The 19842-nt window shown below is 38.2% G+C and overlaps 2 protein-coding genes across 4 annotated transcripts; one reads left to right on the forward strand and one right to left on the reverse strand.

The window, feature by feature from the left end:
- The first annotated feature begins 7791 nt into the window (after nt 1-7791).
- Nucleotides 7792-13405, forward strand: LOC105250592 (solute carrier organic anion transporter family member 2A1). The gene is made up of 10 exons (XM_025408303.1): nt 7792-7997; nt 8401-8682; nt 9082-9291; nt 9471-9729; nt 9913-10072; nt 10259-10526; nt 10825-11014; nt 11169-11427; nt 11561-11999; nt 12075-13405. Exons 2-10 carry the CDS (start codon nt 8421-8423, stop codon nt 13010-13012), a joined length of 2985 nt encoding a protein of 994 aa, XP_025264088.1. The 5' UTR covers nt 7792-7997; nt 8401-8420; the 3' UTR covers nt 13013-13405.
- A 229-nt stretch (nt 13406-13634) lies between these two features.
- Nucleotides 13635-19716, reverse strand: LOC105250591 (solute carrier organic anion transporter family member 2A1). Of its 3 annotated transcripts, none has more exons than XM_011256769.3 (9): nt 19369-19716; nt 19188-19242; nt 18095-18835; nt 17364-17473; nt 16420-16859; nt 15627-16308; nt 14961-15354; nt 14503-14604; nt 13635-14430 (listed from the first exon to the last, which is right to left on the reverse strand). In XM_011256769.3, exons 3-9 carry the CDS (start codon nt 18426-18428, stop codon nt 14309-14311), a joined length of 2184 nt encoding a protein of 727 aa, XP_011255071.1. In that variant the 5' UTR covers nt 18429-18835; nt 19188-19242; nt 19369-19716; the 3' UTR covers nt 13635-14308. The 3 variants fall into 3 exon arrangements, with proteins under 3 accessions (XP_011255071.1, XP_025264071.1, XP_025264070.1); XM_025408286.1 differs by having other exon boundaries at nt 19184-19242; XM_025408285.1 differs by lacking the exon at nt 19369-19716 and having other exon boundaries at nt 19188-19359.
- Nucleotides 19717-19842: the final 126 nt, after the last annotated feature.

Below are 19842 nucleotides of genomic sequence, written 5' to 3' on the forward strand. Positions count from 1 at the left end.
ACTTCACCGTCCTCGTTCCGCGCTCTTACTCACTTCCGGTTAGCATTTCCCATCGAACTTGTCCAATTAGGTGTGTCAAGGGGTATCGAATAATTATGGCGGTTTACGGTGGCGGCCGCATACTCTACGGTGCTCGAGTGATATTCCAGAAACTGTCTATTTTCTCGGTTTTCGGACGAGATTCTGAAGGGTATGTAATTCGACGTATCAAGGATTCGAGTGAATTTACGCAAAAATTATTTATTTAAAATTAATTATTTATTTTATATATTACTCACTCGAATTTCGAGCCGACGCTCTCGATCGTCGTTGTACTTTTGAAAAACGAGGGCTGGTTGACTCACAGTCTTTCACGATCCATTCGATGACAGTTTCGCGATGCGAGATGTTGAATGGACAACGTGTCACATCTCGTCACATGGGGTCTACAAGGTCAAAACTTCGTTAACATACGCGAAGGGCTTGATAATTGACCTGTTACCTACCTACGTATATGCGAACATTTGACAGTTACTCGATAGTTCCCGCCTGCTAACGTCCTCCCGGTAAGCCTCGGATGTTACAGTTGCTTCGTAGTCGTCGCAGTAATAATGTTGTAGTCGCCCAGCTCTGTCATTGTTGTCAGAGTTTTGGTACTATTGTAAAATTGATGTCGCGGAATTATGCCGCCGTCTGTTTGTTTATACAACTCAATGTCACTTTATGCTTTGGAATATTTCATAAATTATGAAAAATCTGACGATCATCTGACAATATCATTTCGCATTTTTAAAAATATAAAAAATATTTTTAAAATAATTTAATATAATTTAACAAGTGGAATAAAAAAAAGAGAGAGAGACAGACGTGTCAATTTCTGCAATTAAAGTTTGCGTTAAATAATAAATGTTTATGATCATATCACAATTATATTATATGCAAATTACCTTTTAAGAAAGAGAAAAAAAGAGAGATACAACGCAGTTTCTTCATTCGCCTGCCACTTCAATTACGAAACCGCGGAAAAACATTGCGGAACAAAATTAATACCGCGAGCTCATCGGAGCAGAGTTTTAAAAGGACGTCTGTAACGAGGAAGGGTATCGCTCGCCTCGCGGCAGGACACGTTTAAAGAATTAAAGTATCTAATGCGAAAGAAAGATCTTCGAAGCCGCCGTTTGAAAGCGAAGCATTGTCTGCTTAAGCCTGGCATTCAGTGACCTTTCTCTCTCTCTCTGCCGCGCGACCTGTCTCTTTTCCTCCTCGGATATAAATTGCGAAAGGTAGGATATAGAACGGGGGAGGGATCGGTGGAGGGAGAAATAAGAAATTAAGAGAGAGTCTTAGGAGAGAATAAAGCTAAGAATTAAGGCGGCGGAGAGGCCACGGAGGAGAGGTGAGTAGGAGGAACGACGGAGAATAAGAAGGACAGGACGGGACGCGGAGAACGGACGCGGAAGTAAAAGAGAGAACGCGAAATGAACTGAAACCACTGCTCCGGGGCTCGCTTTGGGGCTTAAGTCCTCGGAGGGATTCTTACTCGCGCGTCATTTAACAAAACAATTAGAAGTTAACCCCTTCCTGCGTCCGTCCCATTCTTTTCTTGCGAATCTACGTCCCAAAATTAAGGAGATTTTTTTTTAACCCCTCACAGGAGGCATTTTTATTCACGAAAGCTTACGCTCCTTCGATAATTCTCGATTGATGTATTGTTAGCGCGTACGTATTTTTTCTGTATCAATCTGAAATACATAGGTAGTATAATGAAAGGACTTTTGAAACACACACACATATAATACGAAGTTTTATACGAACTTTACACGAACGGTTCGGGGCAGTAATATGCTAAGTTGTATGAAGCAAACTTTACGCGAACACCGAGAAGAGCCGTATATTATTAATGAGATTCAGTAGTCCTTTTCCTAGTTTTGGAACTTAATCTCCAGAGTACCATCCCTGGAAACAATATAAAAATATTTTATTAGATTAAAATTGCGCGTCTGATTTCTTGAAAAGCGTTAAATGATAATATTCGTACATGTTTATACAATCCAATTATAAAATTGTATAAATTGATAAATTGACGAGGGATGAATTATACCTCGTCCAAATTTCTAAAAATAAACAGACTCCATAAATAAACCCGTTCCAACAATTTTCAGAGATGTCAATTAAAGCTGGGAAAAAAAGTTTTCTTCTTCCACTGACTGACTTCTGTATCGTTCCGCGAGTTTCGCCTTTCAAGATAAATAAATAAAATTGTAGCGTAAGGCAAAGACATCCGGCACCGCCACCCCCTCGCTGCGTGAGACCGCACGGGTGGAAACCACCCTCAATCTCATTGCTAACGGTCGCGTCGTCCCCGTTCATCCCTTCCGCTCGTCTTCGAGAATCGCGTTGAGCTTCAAGGAGACAAAATAAATATGCCATCCATGTTTCCCCGTCGCGGCCACCGTGAAATGTGCATAATCCTCAAACGAAGGCGCAGGAGGGGCGGATGGAAGACCGAAGGAATCTTCGGGGGAGGGGGGGAAGGAGAGGTGGAGGTGGGCGAAAAGATTTCCAATTATCGACGGCGCGTCTTTTGATCTGCGTACACCGTCGCGACGCGTATGTTGATTCTTAAAACTCTTATTTCTATTTGAAAAACCCGCAGAGAGAAGAAAACTCCCACTGCCTACTCCTACCTGTGCAATCCCTTTCTACCTACCCATCATCGCGGTTCCGATTCGCGGTGGATATTTTGCCAAAGGGCGGTTATTTTTAGAACGAAGAGAAGATTTTAGAGTACGTAAGATCCTCCGAAAAAAAGTCCTCTTGTATTTATCTATTTATTTAAAATATTTTTAAAACACATGAAAGAGAAGAGAAAATATTTTTTTACTCTTGTAAATTCACCATCATATCATACGTCGAATATTTCGAATGGGTATTTTTACAAACGCAAGATTTATAATTATTCTTTATATAAAGAAAGGATTAATTAATCACGATATTATTAAAAAAAACATTACTATATATAAAATATCGTATATCAAAATTGTTTTCACAATAAATAAAAAAAGATATAATTAATTCTTTTGCGACTCTCTCTCTTGTAAACAACATGTGTATAATATATTTTTACATAAAAAATTTTCCGATAGATAAAAATATGGAAAATGATTTCGGAGTAACTTTGCAATCAACGAAAAGATGATCAATGCAAATAATATTCTTTGTCGAGGATTTTATCTAAAAGAAACGCGACTTTTATTAATAAATGTCTCAAAGTGAACTCGCGCGTAGAAATCTTAGAAGTCCTAAAGACGATCGCGACGGAAGGCGAAAGGAACGATTCATCAAGATCTGCGATTCATAAAAGACTTCTAATCCCGAATCGCGACGGCGCTTTGCATCGATGGGTAGAGTTGGGGTCGCGGCAACTTCGAGTGGCCATTGTAATGTTAAGCGTCCATCCCCTCTTGCCATCCCACCCCATCTTCTCACCCCATGCCACCCACACTCTTCTTCCGACCAAGTCTGTTATCTCGACGGCGCTTTCACAGCGGAAACCTCAGCCGTTCTCCTCATTTTCCACGAACGAGAGACTAAAACAATGACGAAGAAACGTAAAGATCGCGCTATTGTTATTGCGGTTATTAGCTAATGAATAATTCGCGCAAAACCATTATCGTCTATTAAGGTCGGAGGTTATTGCCGCGTTTCGTGCGGCCGTTACTTAGTAGCATTCTCTTGGAACAGTAGCCGTAATTAGTAATAATCCTATTGGAAAATAATCGGGCATGCAATTGCAAAATGTGATTGTTACGATTCGAATGGTACATCATATAAGATGTTAAATCATTTCCTAAAAATTGCAAAATAATAAGTTTCGATGCAACATTTTCATTTAACTGTTAATAAGACAACAGATAATAATATCTAACGCACATTAATTTAAAAAAATATTAAACTACTTTAAAAATTAAAATAAATTAAAACAAAATAATATATGAAAAATGGCAGAAATATAAAATAATATATAAAAAAATGGGGAAATAATAATAGGAGAACATATCAATTTATGAAACTTTTAATAAAGAATTCTTTCGATTTCAAATCTTCCATTTGAATAACTTCAGATAAAATATTATATCGACATTAATCACTTATCCAATCTCGAGAAGAGCATAGGTGAACGGGTCGCGAAGGTCAAAGTAGAGGATACAAACCCTATACGATGGACTGTTCATGCGAAAGCCACCGGGCTTTTTAATCGATGTCACCCCGTTCGTCCGTCCGGTCCAGATTAATTTCATCATGAATGTTAGCCCAACACTCGAGATCCAACCGCGAGCAAACACCCTTCAACGCGCTCTATTAACAGTTTAAAGCGTATTACAGTCGCGTCGTTGAGCCGCGCTTCGTCAACGCACGATCAACATCAACGAATCATGATTCGCTCGTAAATAATAGCTTTACCTGCGGACAAAGAAAATTTATAATATGGAGACACTCGCGCTTCCATGTTGATCCGTTTGATTGTTTAAAGCTTAATTAGCATCAATATAATTTTGGCAAATTTAATTTTTAAGCGACACAAATAAAAAATATTTTATTGCTATTATAACAGATAAATAATTGGATTGTTTTAACATCTAAACTCAATGAAATTTATCGATCGATGTCAACATTTGATTTTAATTTAATAAAAAAGCGGAGAATAAATTTGAAAGAAATTTTGACTGGAACAATAAAATCACAGAGTGCATTGATGAAAAATCGAACGATGATTTGAATGATGTTTTCAAAAAAACGGCACGTTACTAGCTATCGGATGGAGGTAGCCAATTAAGCGTGTCTGAAGGGTTGGGAGCTTCGCGTGTACGTTCCGCGTTAATAGAACAAACCAGAATCAAGACAGACGGAGGGTAGACAAGGAGAAAGAGAGAGGGGCAGAGTAAACGGAGATCGAGGTATCGAAAGACAAGGAAAAAATACGAAGCGAAATCTTCCTCTTCCTTCTCCCTTTACCTTTTTCGGTGGAAATAAAACTGTTGTATCTACTAATAAAGGCGGAGTCTTACTTTTAAAAGCGCGCACTTCGCCCTCTCTCTCTCTTTTCTTCTTTCCGTCCATCTCTCTTTTTCTCTTTCTTCTTCTTCGTCCTGCGTTAAAATAGGAGGGATTAGTTCCTATGGTAGCGCGGGAGCTTAAGCATTGATGAGGTTTTTAAATGGGTTCTCCTTTGACGACGGTAAGAGAACGCGAAAGGCGAATAGGGGTAGCTACGACAACGGGGGCAGAGCGAGAGAAAGGAGGGGAAAGGGGGTAGAGGGGGCGGACGATATTTACCGGGAGATTAAAAAATCGAGGGAAAAATTAAGTGTTACGGGGGCACGCCCCTGTCCTGGACTTAATTCTACGTAATCCTCTGCTAAGATCGCCGAACCTTTCTCTCCTCCTCCCCCTCCCTTCCTCTCTCTCTCGCTCTCTCTTTTTACCTCTTGTCTCGTCATCTTTCCATGCCATTCTGCACCAGCAAAGGTCGATCGAGATTTTCATCTTCTCCCATGTAAGGATACGTTTTCTATCCCCTCGCTAATCGTGCGGGATTATGCTTGTTCAAGAAAACGAAAGGATTTCTCGAGGAGAACGTAAGGGTATTATCCTTACTACGGTGAGTTGAATGACTGGAGGTTAGAAGGAAATCGCGAAGGGAGTCTCACTTTGTCTCTGATTCGATAAGTAAGTAATACCGAATCATTCTCTCTTAGCGAAACAGGAGGAAATAAAGTTTCGCGCGACTAGTATAGGATGACGTTGCAAAAGGACTTTTTCCCAGCCGGTCGCGCTCAAATAATAATGGAGCTTAATTACATGAAGCCAAGTCGATATGTTGGCGGTACAAATATTTAGAGGGCGAGCACGCGGTGGTCGTGAAACGATGTTATTAGTAAATTAACTGACATCAAAGAAAATGCGAGCACTGGTCACTTACTCTGCTAATGGAAAGGTTGCATCTTCCTATGTGCGCGAGATATACATATATATGTTTCATGTCTAGATATTTACAGATATACATACAGACACATGCATATATATATATATATATATATATATATATATATATATAATGTATAAGATATATATCATTAGATTTTATATTTTCACATTAGATTTTCCTTTTTGTTCTCATTAATCAATTATTAGATTTTCATTGTTTTATCGACAAATTATTGTGACATCATTCTACATTAATTGGATTGAGGCATGGATTTTTAATGCTTATAATATATACTAATCTAATACTAAATACATATAAATATACATGTAAATAAAAACATGTATTTAAAAAATTTATAAATTTAAAAGTTTAAAACGCAATAATTTATAAAACAATTAAAGAATCTTAAAGATTTTTTATTTTTTTATTTAAATCTTTAATTGTATTTTATTTGAATGTTTCAAATATTTTTTTATTTTATTTGAATGTTTCAAAAATATATATCAGTTGGTTTGAATCAATCAAATCTCCGATGAGCGTTTCTACTCTCTTAGAATACTAAATAATCGCAAGCTTGCCTCAAAATCGCGCTCTAACTATCGTCGTTGACGAATGAACGTATTAATGATCGTCACTAAGTCATAATCCCAAAGATTGTCGACATTTAGGGGATGATATCTCCCACGTCTCCCGACAGAAAGCTGAAAGATTCGCGCGCATGCCATTTCTTTTTTCCCTCTTTCACCTCTCCGTCTCATCTCTAGGACCGGCTCCACTTCCAGCGGGTGTCCGATACGGAGGGTCTTAAGGGTGATTTTTTCTCGTTTCTTGGCCTCGCCGGACTAAATTTCGCGCGTTAAGCCCTCGGCGTAATCCCGCCCTTAATATTCAAAAACGTGATCGCCCTGCCAAGCGTGCCGAGGAACTAGCGCAGCTAGCTCGACGGTTACGGGGAGGGAGAGCTTTTCATATGCTAATTGGCATTCGTCATTTTCTTATGGCGCCGACTTAAGTGTGCTTAAGGCTGCTAACTCCTTCCTTGGCGTTAGAAAAGCCGGCTAGGCCTCGCCGGAGTACCCGTAATTGGACCTCTCGCAAGATTCGATCGGCGCTCACATGCGAATACGAAATTCGTCATTGCTAGAAGCATTCGAGAGCCCCAGTTTGGCGGAAATGATTCGATCGAGTTTCAAGATGGGGTTTCATATCATTCTTCCCTTGGCTTGTGTATATTATTATTTGTCTTGTATTTTATTCTAAAATTTAGAGTTACGTACGCAGAATCTTTTTACTTTGATTAATTCTCAAACATCTTATCAAACTTAATTATATTCGACTAAAATTAGGAATATCTAGTATAAAAAGATTGCGTGCGCGTTTGATAAAAAGCATCACAGAATTGTATATTCTTCTCTCTTCGAGGAAAAATAAATATACGGAATTCTTATATAAATTGAAGAGAAGAAGATTTAATCTAAAATACGTTATTGAACATTAAGTTGTGTCAATAATAATAGCATACGCATTTTTTGAGAAATCACATCTTCAGATTAAAAGAATCGTTGTTAAATTGATCATTGAACAAGATAAGTTCACTCGTTTGGAATCTGGATATCAACGTGATAAAGAATAAAAGCTTGTGATTATCCTTTGATATTCTATGGGAATAGCGTCAAATCACACACCGTGATATATTGGTGTCAGTAATATTATCCCGACATCCCGGTGTACGTGTGTATTGCATACTGTAATTTTATCGGAAGATATCTCGGCGGCATATCTGTTAAGAAGATAACGCTCATATTCGTTGTCGAGTAGTGCCGCGCCTGTACGTTGTACCGCTAACATTTCTAACTCCGCAAGGAGAGAGGCGAAAAGGCGGAAAACAAGCCTTTCCCGAAGAATGGAATTTTACGCGAAACGTTGTCATCATGTGAATGTGCCTCGTGAGTGAAACATTAACACGAGATCGATGAATTGGATTCTCATCGCCGGAAAGTACACCAGGGCGGAGTAAATCTGAATAAAAGCAAGTATATCTCTATAGTGCGACTTATGCGATACTTCACATCTCTTATTCATTCTTTAAATAATCATCAAATACGTAGATTTGTTATTATTTTATTTTTCTTAAAAGTTCGATATATTGAAGCTTGATGACTCCAACTTGACGATTGCAATTATGTGACTCATGATGACACATAAGTCGATATCAGACACATGTTATTCATAGATTTTTTTTTTACGACTTTATATAATAAATGATTGCAAAAATCACAATGTAAAATTTAATAAGAGTAATAAAACATATAGCATTTAATAAGGATAAGAGAACATTATCTTTATGAAAAATCATATTATTTTTAAAATACTTAACTGAATGATCCACGTGGATGATACAAGACTTTAATATGGCTTACGTTAATTAATAGGTGCGTCACTTTGGAAAAAAATGGTCCGTATTTCGGAAGTGATAAGAAGTGGATCGGAAGTGGAGGGTAGTTTGTCAGGACCAGCCAATCCAATACCTAGCCAGTCAATCGATTGCGGTTGTGGTCAGATGCAATGTCCAAAGTTGGCAAAATTTGCGACGCGAAAACTCTTCGTGGGATTGATTTGCTGGATTGGCATAGTGCAAACCACATTGTACGTTTACTTCCGTGTGACAGGATCGACGATAGCTAGAAGATTTCAAATCGATCCTTATTTAATGGGTCCGTATTACAAAGGAATATTTAATTCAAAACCATATTTATTTAAACTAATTTCTGAAGAAACATTGCAAGTGCTACTTCTTTCAATCTTTATCATAAAATCGCAAAATTGTAAAGATATTATTCATTTAAACAAAAGCATAAAATATTAAATTTTATAATATATTTTTATGCGAACCATCGAGTTTAATAAACTATTTAATTGTTATGTATTCTCTATTTTTATTTATGTCAAGTTATTTTTTCAGAAGCTATAAATTTTGCGTTAGCAATTTTTCTAGGATTGTTCCGAGTATGGAAATATTTCTAAATTTGCTTGGTATTCGTTACTTGAATAAATTTTTGATACTGCAAAAATCTAACATTTCTAATTTTTCAAATAATTCTTATCTTTTTCAGATTGGATTCTTGTTATAGCAGAATTAACGCCTTTCATCCTTGGATTACTAGTAGCGTATTGGGGAGATAGAATACACAGAGCTTCATGGATAGGAGGTTTAACCCTTTTACAGAGCGCCTCGTACTTTATTTTGATGATACCTCATTTCACACATCGCGTTCGTGTGATTGAAGAAACGCAAAATGTCACTCACATGTCATTATATGCCGGTTAGCGTGCCTAGATTATAAAACTTTAAAACAGAATATTATTAATTAATTTTCCTACTTTTCTTTTAATATTTCTTATATCTAAATTATCTCGTATTTAAATTACTTAACATTTGATTTATAAACAAATAAAAAATAATTTTCTTCGCCTCGAAAGTATATCTTGAAATTTTTTATAGATGATAGCCCAGAATTATGTACTTCCGGATTATCCCGGGTCATCATAGAAGAAGATGAACCTTGCTATCTTGTTATAGTCATCCTGATTACGGTGTCGATTATAACTGGTGCAGCAAATATATCATATTATGCCTTGGGAATTTCCTATTTGGACGATAATACAAAAATGAAGCACGTGACTGCTTTTAAAGGTATAATTATCGCTGTAAAAATCTTCGGAATAGTTTTCGGATACTTTTTGGGCTGGGGATGTCTTCGGTGAGTACTTTCATCATGTTGTATGTTTAAGTAAATAACATATTTTTAAATAAATACATAATTATTATTGTAATGTATATGCCATAAAATTCTTCAAAATTAAAAATATGTGTGCATTAATTATAAACTATAATGTACAGAAAAAATATATATTTATATTTTGACTTATCAATTTTTATTTAGGGTAGATGCGGAAAATTTTGAGATGATAAAATCATATCAGGATCAAATCGGAGCATGGTGGCTTGGATTTCCGATTTTATCTACATTATTGGTGATTCCTGGTTTGATGCTCTCATGGTTTCCTCGAAGATTACCCTCAGTGGTAATTAATTGGCATTATATAAAAAATTATATGATACAAAAATTAAGACTTTATAATATAAGTTTGTTATACGTATACTTATATATGTACATACGTACATATAACGTATATGTCACATATGCATATATATAATATTACAATTACGTATTTATTATATCTTCTTATAAAAATTATTTTCCAGCTTATTTTATAATTATTATTTACTCTATTTTAGGTTGTCGAGCAAGTAATCGAGCACCTCACCGAACGAGCACTCAGAAAGTGGGTAGTCCTGAATTTTGGCCGTCATTCTGCAGATTAGTTACTAATAAAATTCTAATGTGCAACATCTTGGCGATGATATTCTGTGCGATAGCGGTAATCAATTTTATAATGCACGAAGATATTTTCTTGGAATCCAGATTTCATATGCCAAGGCCGACAGGAATGCTTCTTGGATTTAACGATCCTCTACGATCTAGATTAGTCATGAGTAAGATTAATCGATGTATTTCTTAATATGTATGATAAAAATGATAAAACAATCTGGAATCTTTTAACGCAATGAATTATAATGATATCAGCTTGAATATCGTTACAAAACTCTCTTGAAAATAAAACAATAATTAATAATTAATTTTTGATACAAATTTTTGATAGAAATAAAAAATTAAAGTCTGTTTTACAAGAAATATTTAAATATTTAAGATGTAGGAACTTTAGGATAATTCCTCTTATGTATGTGCTGCAAATCAGATAAGACAAATATAACATTTCACGTTTGATTTTAGGTATTATGAAACCTGTTCTTATTGGCTTGATCATAATCATCAGTGGTTTAGTGTTAGCCAAAGCGAAGCCACGGCCAAAGTTTATTATTAGTTACAGTCTTGTCATCATACTTTTAACAATAGCGATTATCGTCTCGCTGATCTTCGTCACTTGCGACAGACCATCCATCGTCGGTTTGGACAAAGGATCGTAAGTGTAGCTTAAAATTAACATTTACAATTAAATATCAGCGATATAACGCTAAAAAAAGCAACGTGTTATATCTCATTCTGTGACATTTCAATATATTAATTGATATAAATAGATTACAGACGCTTAATTTTATTGACTTATATTTTCGTAGCAATGGATTGTTGAAATATTGCAACAAGAATTGTCGTTGCTCAAAAGATTCCGATTTTCGACCGATTTGCGACAGCTTGGGAAAATTTACGTATTATAGTCCTTGTTATGCTGGCTGCACCACAATTATTTATGTCGACGACGTCAAGATTTACAGTGGTTGTAAATGTGTGGAAGAAATGACAGGATGGGGTAATGATCAAGCGAAAGAAGGTCCGTGCGAGTCGATTAAATGCCAGGCTGGTTGGATGCTTTTCGAAGTAATTGCACTTGTATTTATTGAAAATTAATATTTAATATATTATATATTTTGCTGAAGTTTTTTGTTGCAAGCAATAAAAATATCCGAATCAATCGCGATTCAAAGCTTTTCCTTTCATTTCTTTCTTTCAGTTTGGAACTTTGTTGGCGTATGCGCTAGTCGCTTCCACTTTGGTAGGAGATTTATTGATCAATATGAGATCCGTCTACAAGCAAGACAAAGCCATCAGCATAGGTTTTTCGATGACGTGGATCGCGATTTTCGTTTATGTTCCCGGAAAGATTCTCTATGAATTCGTTTCACGTGAGGCCTGCCAATATTGGGGCAATCAAAGAGCAATCTGTCATTTATATGGCGAGAAACTCGGCGACTATTTGTGCTACTTGACGATCCTATTCTTGTCTCTCTGTTTTTTGTCTAAGATTATCCTTTGGTTCCTTTGTAAAAATTTACAGCTCTACGAGGAAGTTGAAAAGAAAGAGAACCAAGAAAATACGGTGCTGCAAGAATTAATCGAGCAATCACCAACAACTGAACAACAGGAAACAATACAAGAAACAAGAAATAATAGTAAGATGTTTTTTATAGAAATAAAATAATTTTAAAGGTACTATTTATCTTTTAAAATTAAAATAATATTCGCAGATAATGCAACAAGACAAGTGGATGTGGTTATCGAGCCCGAATCAAGGATACCACCAGAAACAAACGTGCCGGAAGATAATTCGCCGAAGAAGGAAGAGAAAATACAAAGGAACGTACCTCTAAAGTATGGTCCCTTGGGCCCAGGCGATCGCCGATCAACGGGCTCGAATCCTTCAACGACTCGCAATTCGACGATTCGTAATCTCGATTCCGAGGACGAGCTGGACAGTTCGAGCGACGAAAGTAAGAAACCATCGAGTCCGCGGGTCGCTTACGCTCCGCTGGTACTCGATTCCGACGTCGAGAGCGATCTCAGCAGCATCGGACCGAGATCGAGGAGACGCATTTCGAGCAAGGATTACGACGAGAACGATCAACATTCGTCCAAAAATTCGTCCATAAGACGCTGGTTCCCGAATCCCGATCATTACGAGGATCCGTTACGGGCCAGGAATTCCAAATTCAGAAAGTCGAGCAGTTATCAGGACGGCTCCTCGAAAACAGGTAGCTTCGAGTTCTCGAAGAAGGGTCAAGAGAGCAACGTGTCCAAACAGGGCGACTTCAACGAAGTTGGCATACCGATAGCGGATCCATTTCCGGAAGGAAAGGGCAACTCGGGCGACACGATGCACTCGAAGGACGTCAAGTCGTTGATCGACCGATATGAGCAGAACGTGAGTCAGGAAACTCTGAATGAAGATCGGTTATCGGTGAAGTCGGAGGACGCGAGGAGTCGACCGGAGAACAAGATGGGCATACCGTTAGTAGCTATGGTTCCCAGCAGGTCGTCTTCCTCTCGAGGACAATCTTCTTCGGTCTTCAGCAGTTTGCCGGATGTGCTGGACAAGAATTCCGACCAGCGTATGGAGAGACGCGCGACTCCCAGCCCGAAAAGTTCCACCAAGGGAAGCAAACCAATATTTCAGACCGACCTGTGAAATTACGCGTGACTTACGCCAGGATAATGCGTGACACACATGACACTGACGTGCAATTCTGCGAATATTTGTGAACAAACATGAATAATCTATTAATAGAAGAATAGATAACAGAAGATTAATATATTACTATGCGATATATAGATATAAGTTTATATATATGTGAGCAAAATGAGAACATTCTAACGATTCGGGGAACAACAAAGACATATATAATATTGTCTTTGGCATTTATCATATTTAAAATATAGAAAACACTTGATTCTACTTAATACTTAAATAGGTAAAATATAGCATAAACAAATGTGTTCTTTCTTTAATTATTGAATATTAATTGTAAGCCATTGTAATTATCATATGTATGTAGAATTGACATTTTGCAATTGATAAACTTTCATTTTCATTTGTAAGTCTAAATATTTAATAAAGAATAAAAATAGTCAGGTGATAAAATTTTTGCTTCGTTTCATGGCATATTTCTATACATTTTTTGTAAAAAAAATTATATAGATTTATATAATTATATCTATTAGAATAAAATTGTTTCTTCAAATGTTTATTAAAATTTATCGTATTTCTAAATTGTATGAATTATTTCGTTTACCAGTTAATAATAACTTTCTGTTGTTTTATTGTAACATTTTACACATAGATTCCTTATGAAATTATGCTCCGAGAAATTTATATTTCACACGGAGGTATCACATACATGTACGCACATACACACGTGACCTGAAGCGGATAGATACGTATCTTTTTATGGTGAGTACAGATAAATTACAATTGTTTTTTACTAATTTACTAGTTCAGAATATAACCGTTATATGTACAATTATTTCTTTATCAATGATTCATATTGAACTAATATCGAATCGTTATTTTTATCATTGTCAGCGCAAGCTGTATATATCAAATGTATCGATTGGCATCCAAAATCGTCATTCATTTGCCATTAAAAATACATACGAATCCGAAAATCTAGAAAATCTTAAAAATTCATATCTTACAAATTGTGGATTCACCCGTTTACGTTTACGATAAAATCAACCGCGATATTGAATTTGTTAAAAAGATCAGTGATCGCTTCTCTCTAGCGAACACCATGAATGATCGGTTCTATCTAGATCTATGAGCTTTAAATATCTAAGGAGGTGCTTAAGGTACTTGTAGAGTCTTTATTTGTCGGTTCTCGCTTGCTTCGCATTCTCCGATTCTCTGGGAGATCTCCGATCGAAGCTTTCCTTCGCGTGAACGCACACCCCGAAAGGGGCGAACTTGATTATCAATAACCGTTTCTCAAAGTGTCTCACCCGGCTCTTCGGCTATATCTTCCAATTCGATCTCCTCGTCAAAGATCTTCACGCCTTTGACGAAATACCAGACACCTATGTCGAATAACGTGCCGATCGTCACAAAACCTGGAAAAGGGGAGATTGTTACGAATAAAATCATTGTATTTCTTGATCGTTCTATGATGATGAGATACTCACTGGCTGCGGTGAAGTTTAACAAGTACCTCAACGCCTCGCCATTATACAGCCAGCAATTGCCCGTCCCTGAACACGTTTTACCCCATACGAGACAGGTCTTGTCTGTAAAAGATAAAATATTAATCGACTTGTAAACAGAAAACAAGAAACATGGACAATATTTCAGTAATTTTAGATTACGTTTCAAAACGCATGTAACCGAGGAAAATTTTACTCGATGGCCGATTCGAACCAATCGGAAACGCTTAAAAGAGTTTCGGAACGGCTATCGAGTAAAATTTTTCTCGGAGAGTACGTTTTGGAACGTATCCTTAATTGATAAAGATCTCATAGTGCGCTACTAAAAAAGAATAAACGGTTTTATCTTCGTGTTTGTTATTCGATAACATGCTATAGAATCTGTCTCCGTCGATGTCAGTTATTATCGCGAATGTGTATATGAAGTTTTTATCACTAACCTAATATAAATCCAAACAAAATCGGCGATGGAATGAAGGCGAAGAGGCTCATTATTGTCAACCCGAAGCCCATGGCAACCGTCTTGTCCTTCTCGTCGACGCATCTTACGGAAACTAGAAAATTCGACGCTCTTCCGGTTGCGCCGCTGAATTTCAAAAGACACACCACCGCCAAAAAGATGTAGAACTTTTGCATGCAGTCGACCGGACACGAACCCGGAATTGCCGTTCCCAGAGTTTCCACGGTAGGTTTAGTCGTATCCAATGGAAGCTCAGTGGAAAGGGACATGGGCAATTGGAAGGTGGCATTGGCAAACGGATGCGTTAGCGAGCGTGTCAACTTCGGTTTCACGCAGCTGCAGTCCTTATAAACCTTGCTGCCGTTACTGTAAAGCTAAGGAAGATGCATGCAAATTTAATATCCAAAAAATCAATTCATATCATAGGTATAGGAAACTTCGTCTTTAGAGAATTCGCTAGTAATTTAAAGATTGAGAAATCACAATAGGATTGCATAGGATAATCTCGCTTTAGGAAAGAAACTGGGGTTATGAAAAAAAAATAGAAGCTTTTTGCAATTTTTGTGTGATTTCTCAATCTTTAAATTACTAGCGAATTCTCTAAAGACGAGGTTTTCTATACATTTACCATAAAATGATATCGAACCTTGACCTCGCGGCAGCCGGCATGACACGCGGATATAAACGTTTGTCCATATTCGGAGCACACGGGATTATAGGTGACGTAGTCGCAATGGCATTGTTCATTGCAGGGTAGCTGCGTTTTCAGGACGCCGTTCGGTTGAATGGCAATCTGGTTGTCGTTCGCCGAGCAACCGAGGAAGGCATACGAGATCATCCCCAATATCGATATAACGCCGATCATGACATTCCACGCCGCCAGATATCGAGCCTTCGGCTTGTACTTGGAAATAATTAGGCCAGATAACAGAATTCCGAAGGCACTGAACACCAGGCCGACTGTACCGGTGATCAAGGACGAGACGGACGCCGACTGTTTGTACTGGGTCTCGATGTACTTGGGCATAAAAATCCAGTAGGGCATGTAGCCCATAAAGTAGAAGACTGTCGCCAGATTGTTGCACATCAACGTCGTGTTCGTCAACAGTCGTTTAAATGTGCTCATCATATCCGAGATTGACGGTCGTATCTCCGACTCTTGCTCGCCTTCGTGCTTAATGCTACTGCCCGATTTGTTGCGTTGCAGAGCGAGGACCTTTCGAGCGGCCGCTCGCGGCAGGGTCTTCGGAAAGAGAGCGATTATGCTCGCGAAAAGGAAGAGCAAGATCGCCAAAATGATCCATCCCAGCCACCAGGCGCCTAGCCACCTTGAATATGTTAATTACGTGAAAAAAGTAACCCTTTTTAAATAAACGAGAGTGTTTTGATATAAAACAAGTGATTTATGATTAAATTATATCAATCAATTCTCTAATAACCTCGGATCTTGCATCGAGATAGTGGGAGTTAAAGTCGGACTGATGTAGAACTTTAGAGAGAACGAGGCCAGCCCATAACCGATGGCGGGCCCCAGCATTCTCAGGAAGTACGAGAAACTGATCAGCGCCGGCGTCTTCGATTTCTGTATGTTATCGTCCATGTAGGACACTCCGAGAGTGTAATAAAGGCTGCCACCCACTCCGGACACCAGCTGGGCTATGAAGAGGAGCACCTGCGGCGCAAAGTTCCCGTCTTCGACTTCGCATTCCATTTCGCGATTCTCCTTTCCCAGACAGAGAAATTTCCGGTGTTTGCCGGAATACGCGCTCGAGTTTTCTGAACTTTGTTTCGTCCTGTATTCTTTGGTCAGCATCAGGGCGTCCTCGCCAGGTCCGTAGAGAAAGTGCGGCAGCATCGTTAGACAACAGAAAAGTACAACCTAACGAAATAATAATGATTTTAGCACTTAGTTATTTAAAGGAATGATTCTGAGTCGCTAAACTCTTGATAAAATTATTTCAATTTACATTACACATAAACGTATTTATTAATCTGGAAAATTATCCCCCTCATTTTTTTATCATTTATCATACTTTAAATATCGCAGAGCGCGATACGTCAGCTCGACGTATAAAGATCCGCGCGCGCAAGGGCCTTTTTTGCTATCCGAAGAATGGAGCGCTTAGCTAAGCATACGACGACGAGAGTACGATGGCAAGAGGCATGAATGAGCGTAGCTACGATTCTAACTAACTTCCTAATTTAATTAAGAACCGACCAATCGGTGAGTTATGACGTCTATACCGGCTCCGTTCCTCGGGGCGTGTGCCGACAGCTGACTTTTATTTCTTGCCGACATGCGATCGGAATGCATGACGCGCGCAAATGTTACGCGGTACATCACAGATTAATCGCAAACATCGAGGAGTGTGGTAAAACTTACGGTGAAAATACCGAAAGCGATCCATCGAGGCCTGTGACCCCTTCCTGCGTAATACGACAGAACGACGGATACGAAAAGCTGCGAGATGTCGTTACCCACTGTGATGAGACCTGTATGATGAGAAGAAGCGCGTGTGTTTAGCAGATGATCATATATATATTAAATTTTAGACCCTTTCGGTCTCGCAATTTAATGAAAAATTGCATAGCGATTCGTTCAACAGCATCCGCGTGATACCACATGTACGATCAAATCTATTCTATACTACTTTTGGAGAATTTTAAATTTGATCTCAGTAAAGAAACATCATGCTTTAATCGGAAAATGTAAATAAAAAATAAATGTAATATGCTATACATGTATACTTTTATTCGTAGTGAATTTATTGTTAACGAATAATAAAAAATTTAGGCAATGCTATTCTTTCTAGAGCGTCCTATTGCAATTTTTCATGCTCGTAAAATATTTATAAATTAATCAATTTTTCCAATATTATCAAATTTATTATTGTAATATACAATATTTAGGAATAATGCTTATCGAATAATTTATCAATTTTGCAAAAATATCTATACACATAATATCTATAATATCTATAAATATTTATAAATATCTATAAACATAATATCTATAATATCTATAAATATCTACAATATCAATTTATCCATCAAAATCAAATCATATTTATCAATCGTATCATATTTATATCTTAAGGAGCATATAATACGTACCTGTCGTTTTGGAAGGTATTTTAAATCTCTTTTCGATAGTGGTGATGGTGCCATTGAAGTAGGCATAACTGGCGGAGAATATGCAGCCGAGGACACCGTAGAGAAATACATACGCTTTCTTGTTGGCGAATTTCTGCAGGATCGGGCCCTTGAAACACCAAAAACCGCACGAGGTATCATCGGTAATGGGCAGCTCCCTGAAGACGTCCTCGAGGCCCCTGGTCGGCGTCGTGGGCGACGACGGCGCAGTGGACGGCGTTGTCGGTACCCGTAACAGCTTCAGGTTCTCCGGCCCGTTCTTCTCGTGATTCGAGTTACTCGAGTTGTTCTTCATCTTCGACCTAGTCGTCGTCGTCGTCGTGACCGCCCGCAACTGGCAAAGCACCTAGCAGCACCCAGCGGCTCCGAGTCTCGGTACTCAGTTGACCTCAATCACAAGTTGCACGGTAATTTCGATATGACTTTGTCGTCCTCGCGACCCTTGGCATCGCTTCTCGCGTGCCGCACAAATTCGTTTCGGGTTGCTTCCTCGCGCATGAAATCTAATCTTTTTCTCTCGCACTAATCCCTGTTCACTCTATCACGATCACGTGTTCTCCATGTTTCGGAGGCATCCGGGCAACACCTACGCCGTGAGATCCGGGAGTTGACTGCAGCTGTGGCGCGTGCGGCTCGTTAATTTATCCTGAGGATGCTCAATCAACGACGATGGCGATGGAAGAAGTTAAACCTTGAATCGGACTAAAGACAATACATTATATACGTTTGCACAAACAATTTTAAATTGATTACACGGTATTATCTGATTGTTAATATTGGAACAATATTACCTTATTATATTTCTATGATTAATTATATTTGGAATTATATTTGTATATGATTAACTTTATTATAAGTATAAAGGAACTTTATAAACACAATATTGTATTTTTAACTTGAACCATTAATTTTCCCCAATGATTACAATTATATATGTATCTGCTATATATCTGTATAATATATTTTAATATACATATTAAAATTTTATGAGTGCATAATGCTATAATTTTAAAATCATACGATGCTACATGATTTGTGTGAAAAATTCACCTACTAATTGAGACAGGCACCGATCAAGTCCAAGTATTAGGTAGTAGGCGGCGAAGGTCCTTAAAAAAAAAAAAAATTATGGACCACCGATTACCGATCGCTTCGCGGCCGCGAGTCGATGTGATTCCTCGCGAAATATAGATTCGCGTCCGAAAACGAGCGATATTTTTCCGCAACTGAGATACCTAAGCGCAACAGAGAACATGCCATATTCTATGCTCGTTGGAGGATCCCCACTTTGCGCCCTCGAGAAACCGATCGTGTAAGAAAGAGAGAGAAAGAGATCCACGATGGTAAAAGATCTTCTTACACATACCGCTATGGTCGCCTCATCTATATGAATCCACCGTGTCGTTATCAAGCGGGTAAATTCTATCTCTCGCAATCAACCTATTCCCCCACCCCCTTTGTTCTCGGTCTCTCTCTCTCTTTCTCTGGCTGGCTCTTCTTTTCCCGCTTGATCACGATTCTGTCGTTCCTCCTTCTACGACTAGGAACTCCATCCGCGAACATCGCCCGCTTGACTCTATCTAATGACCCGCACCTGCACGAATGACAGGAGTAGGGATGATATTGGTTGACGCGGAAAAAGAGTAATTAATGGGGTAAGCGCTCGGCGCCCCTGGCTATTGCGAAACGGATGCATGAATATCAGAGCA

This window comes from Camponotus floridanus, unplaced genomic scaffold (genome assembly GCF_003227725.1).
Source record: "Camponotus floridanus strain SB8 unplaced genomic scaffold, Cflo_v7.5 scaffold20, whole genome shotgun sequence".
Classification (NCBI taxonomy): Eukaryota; Metazoa; Arthropoda; class Insecta; order Hymenoptera; family Formicidae; genus Camponotus; species Camponotus floridanus.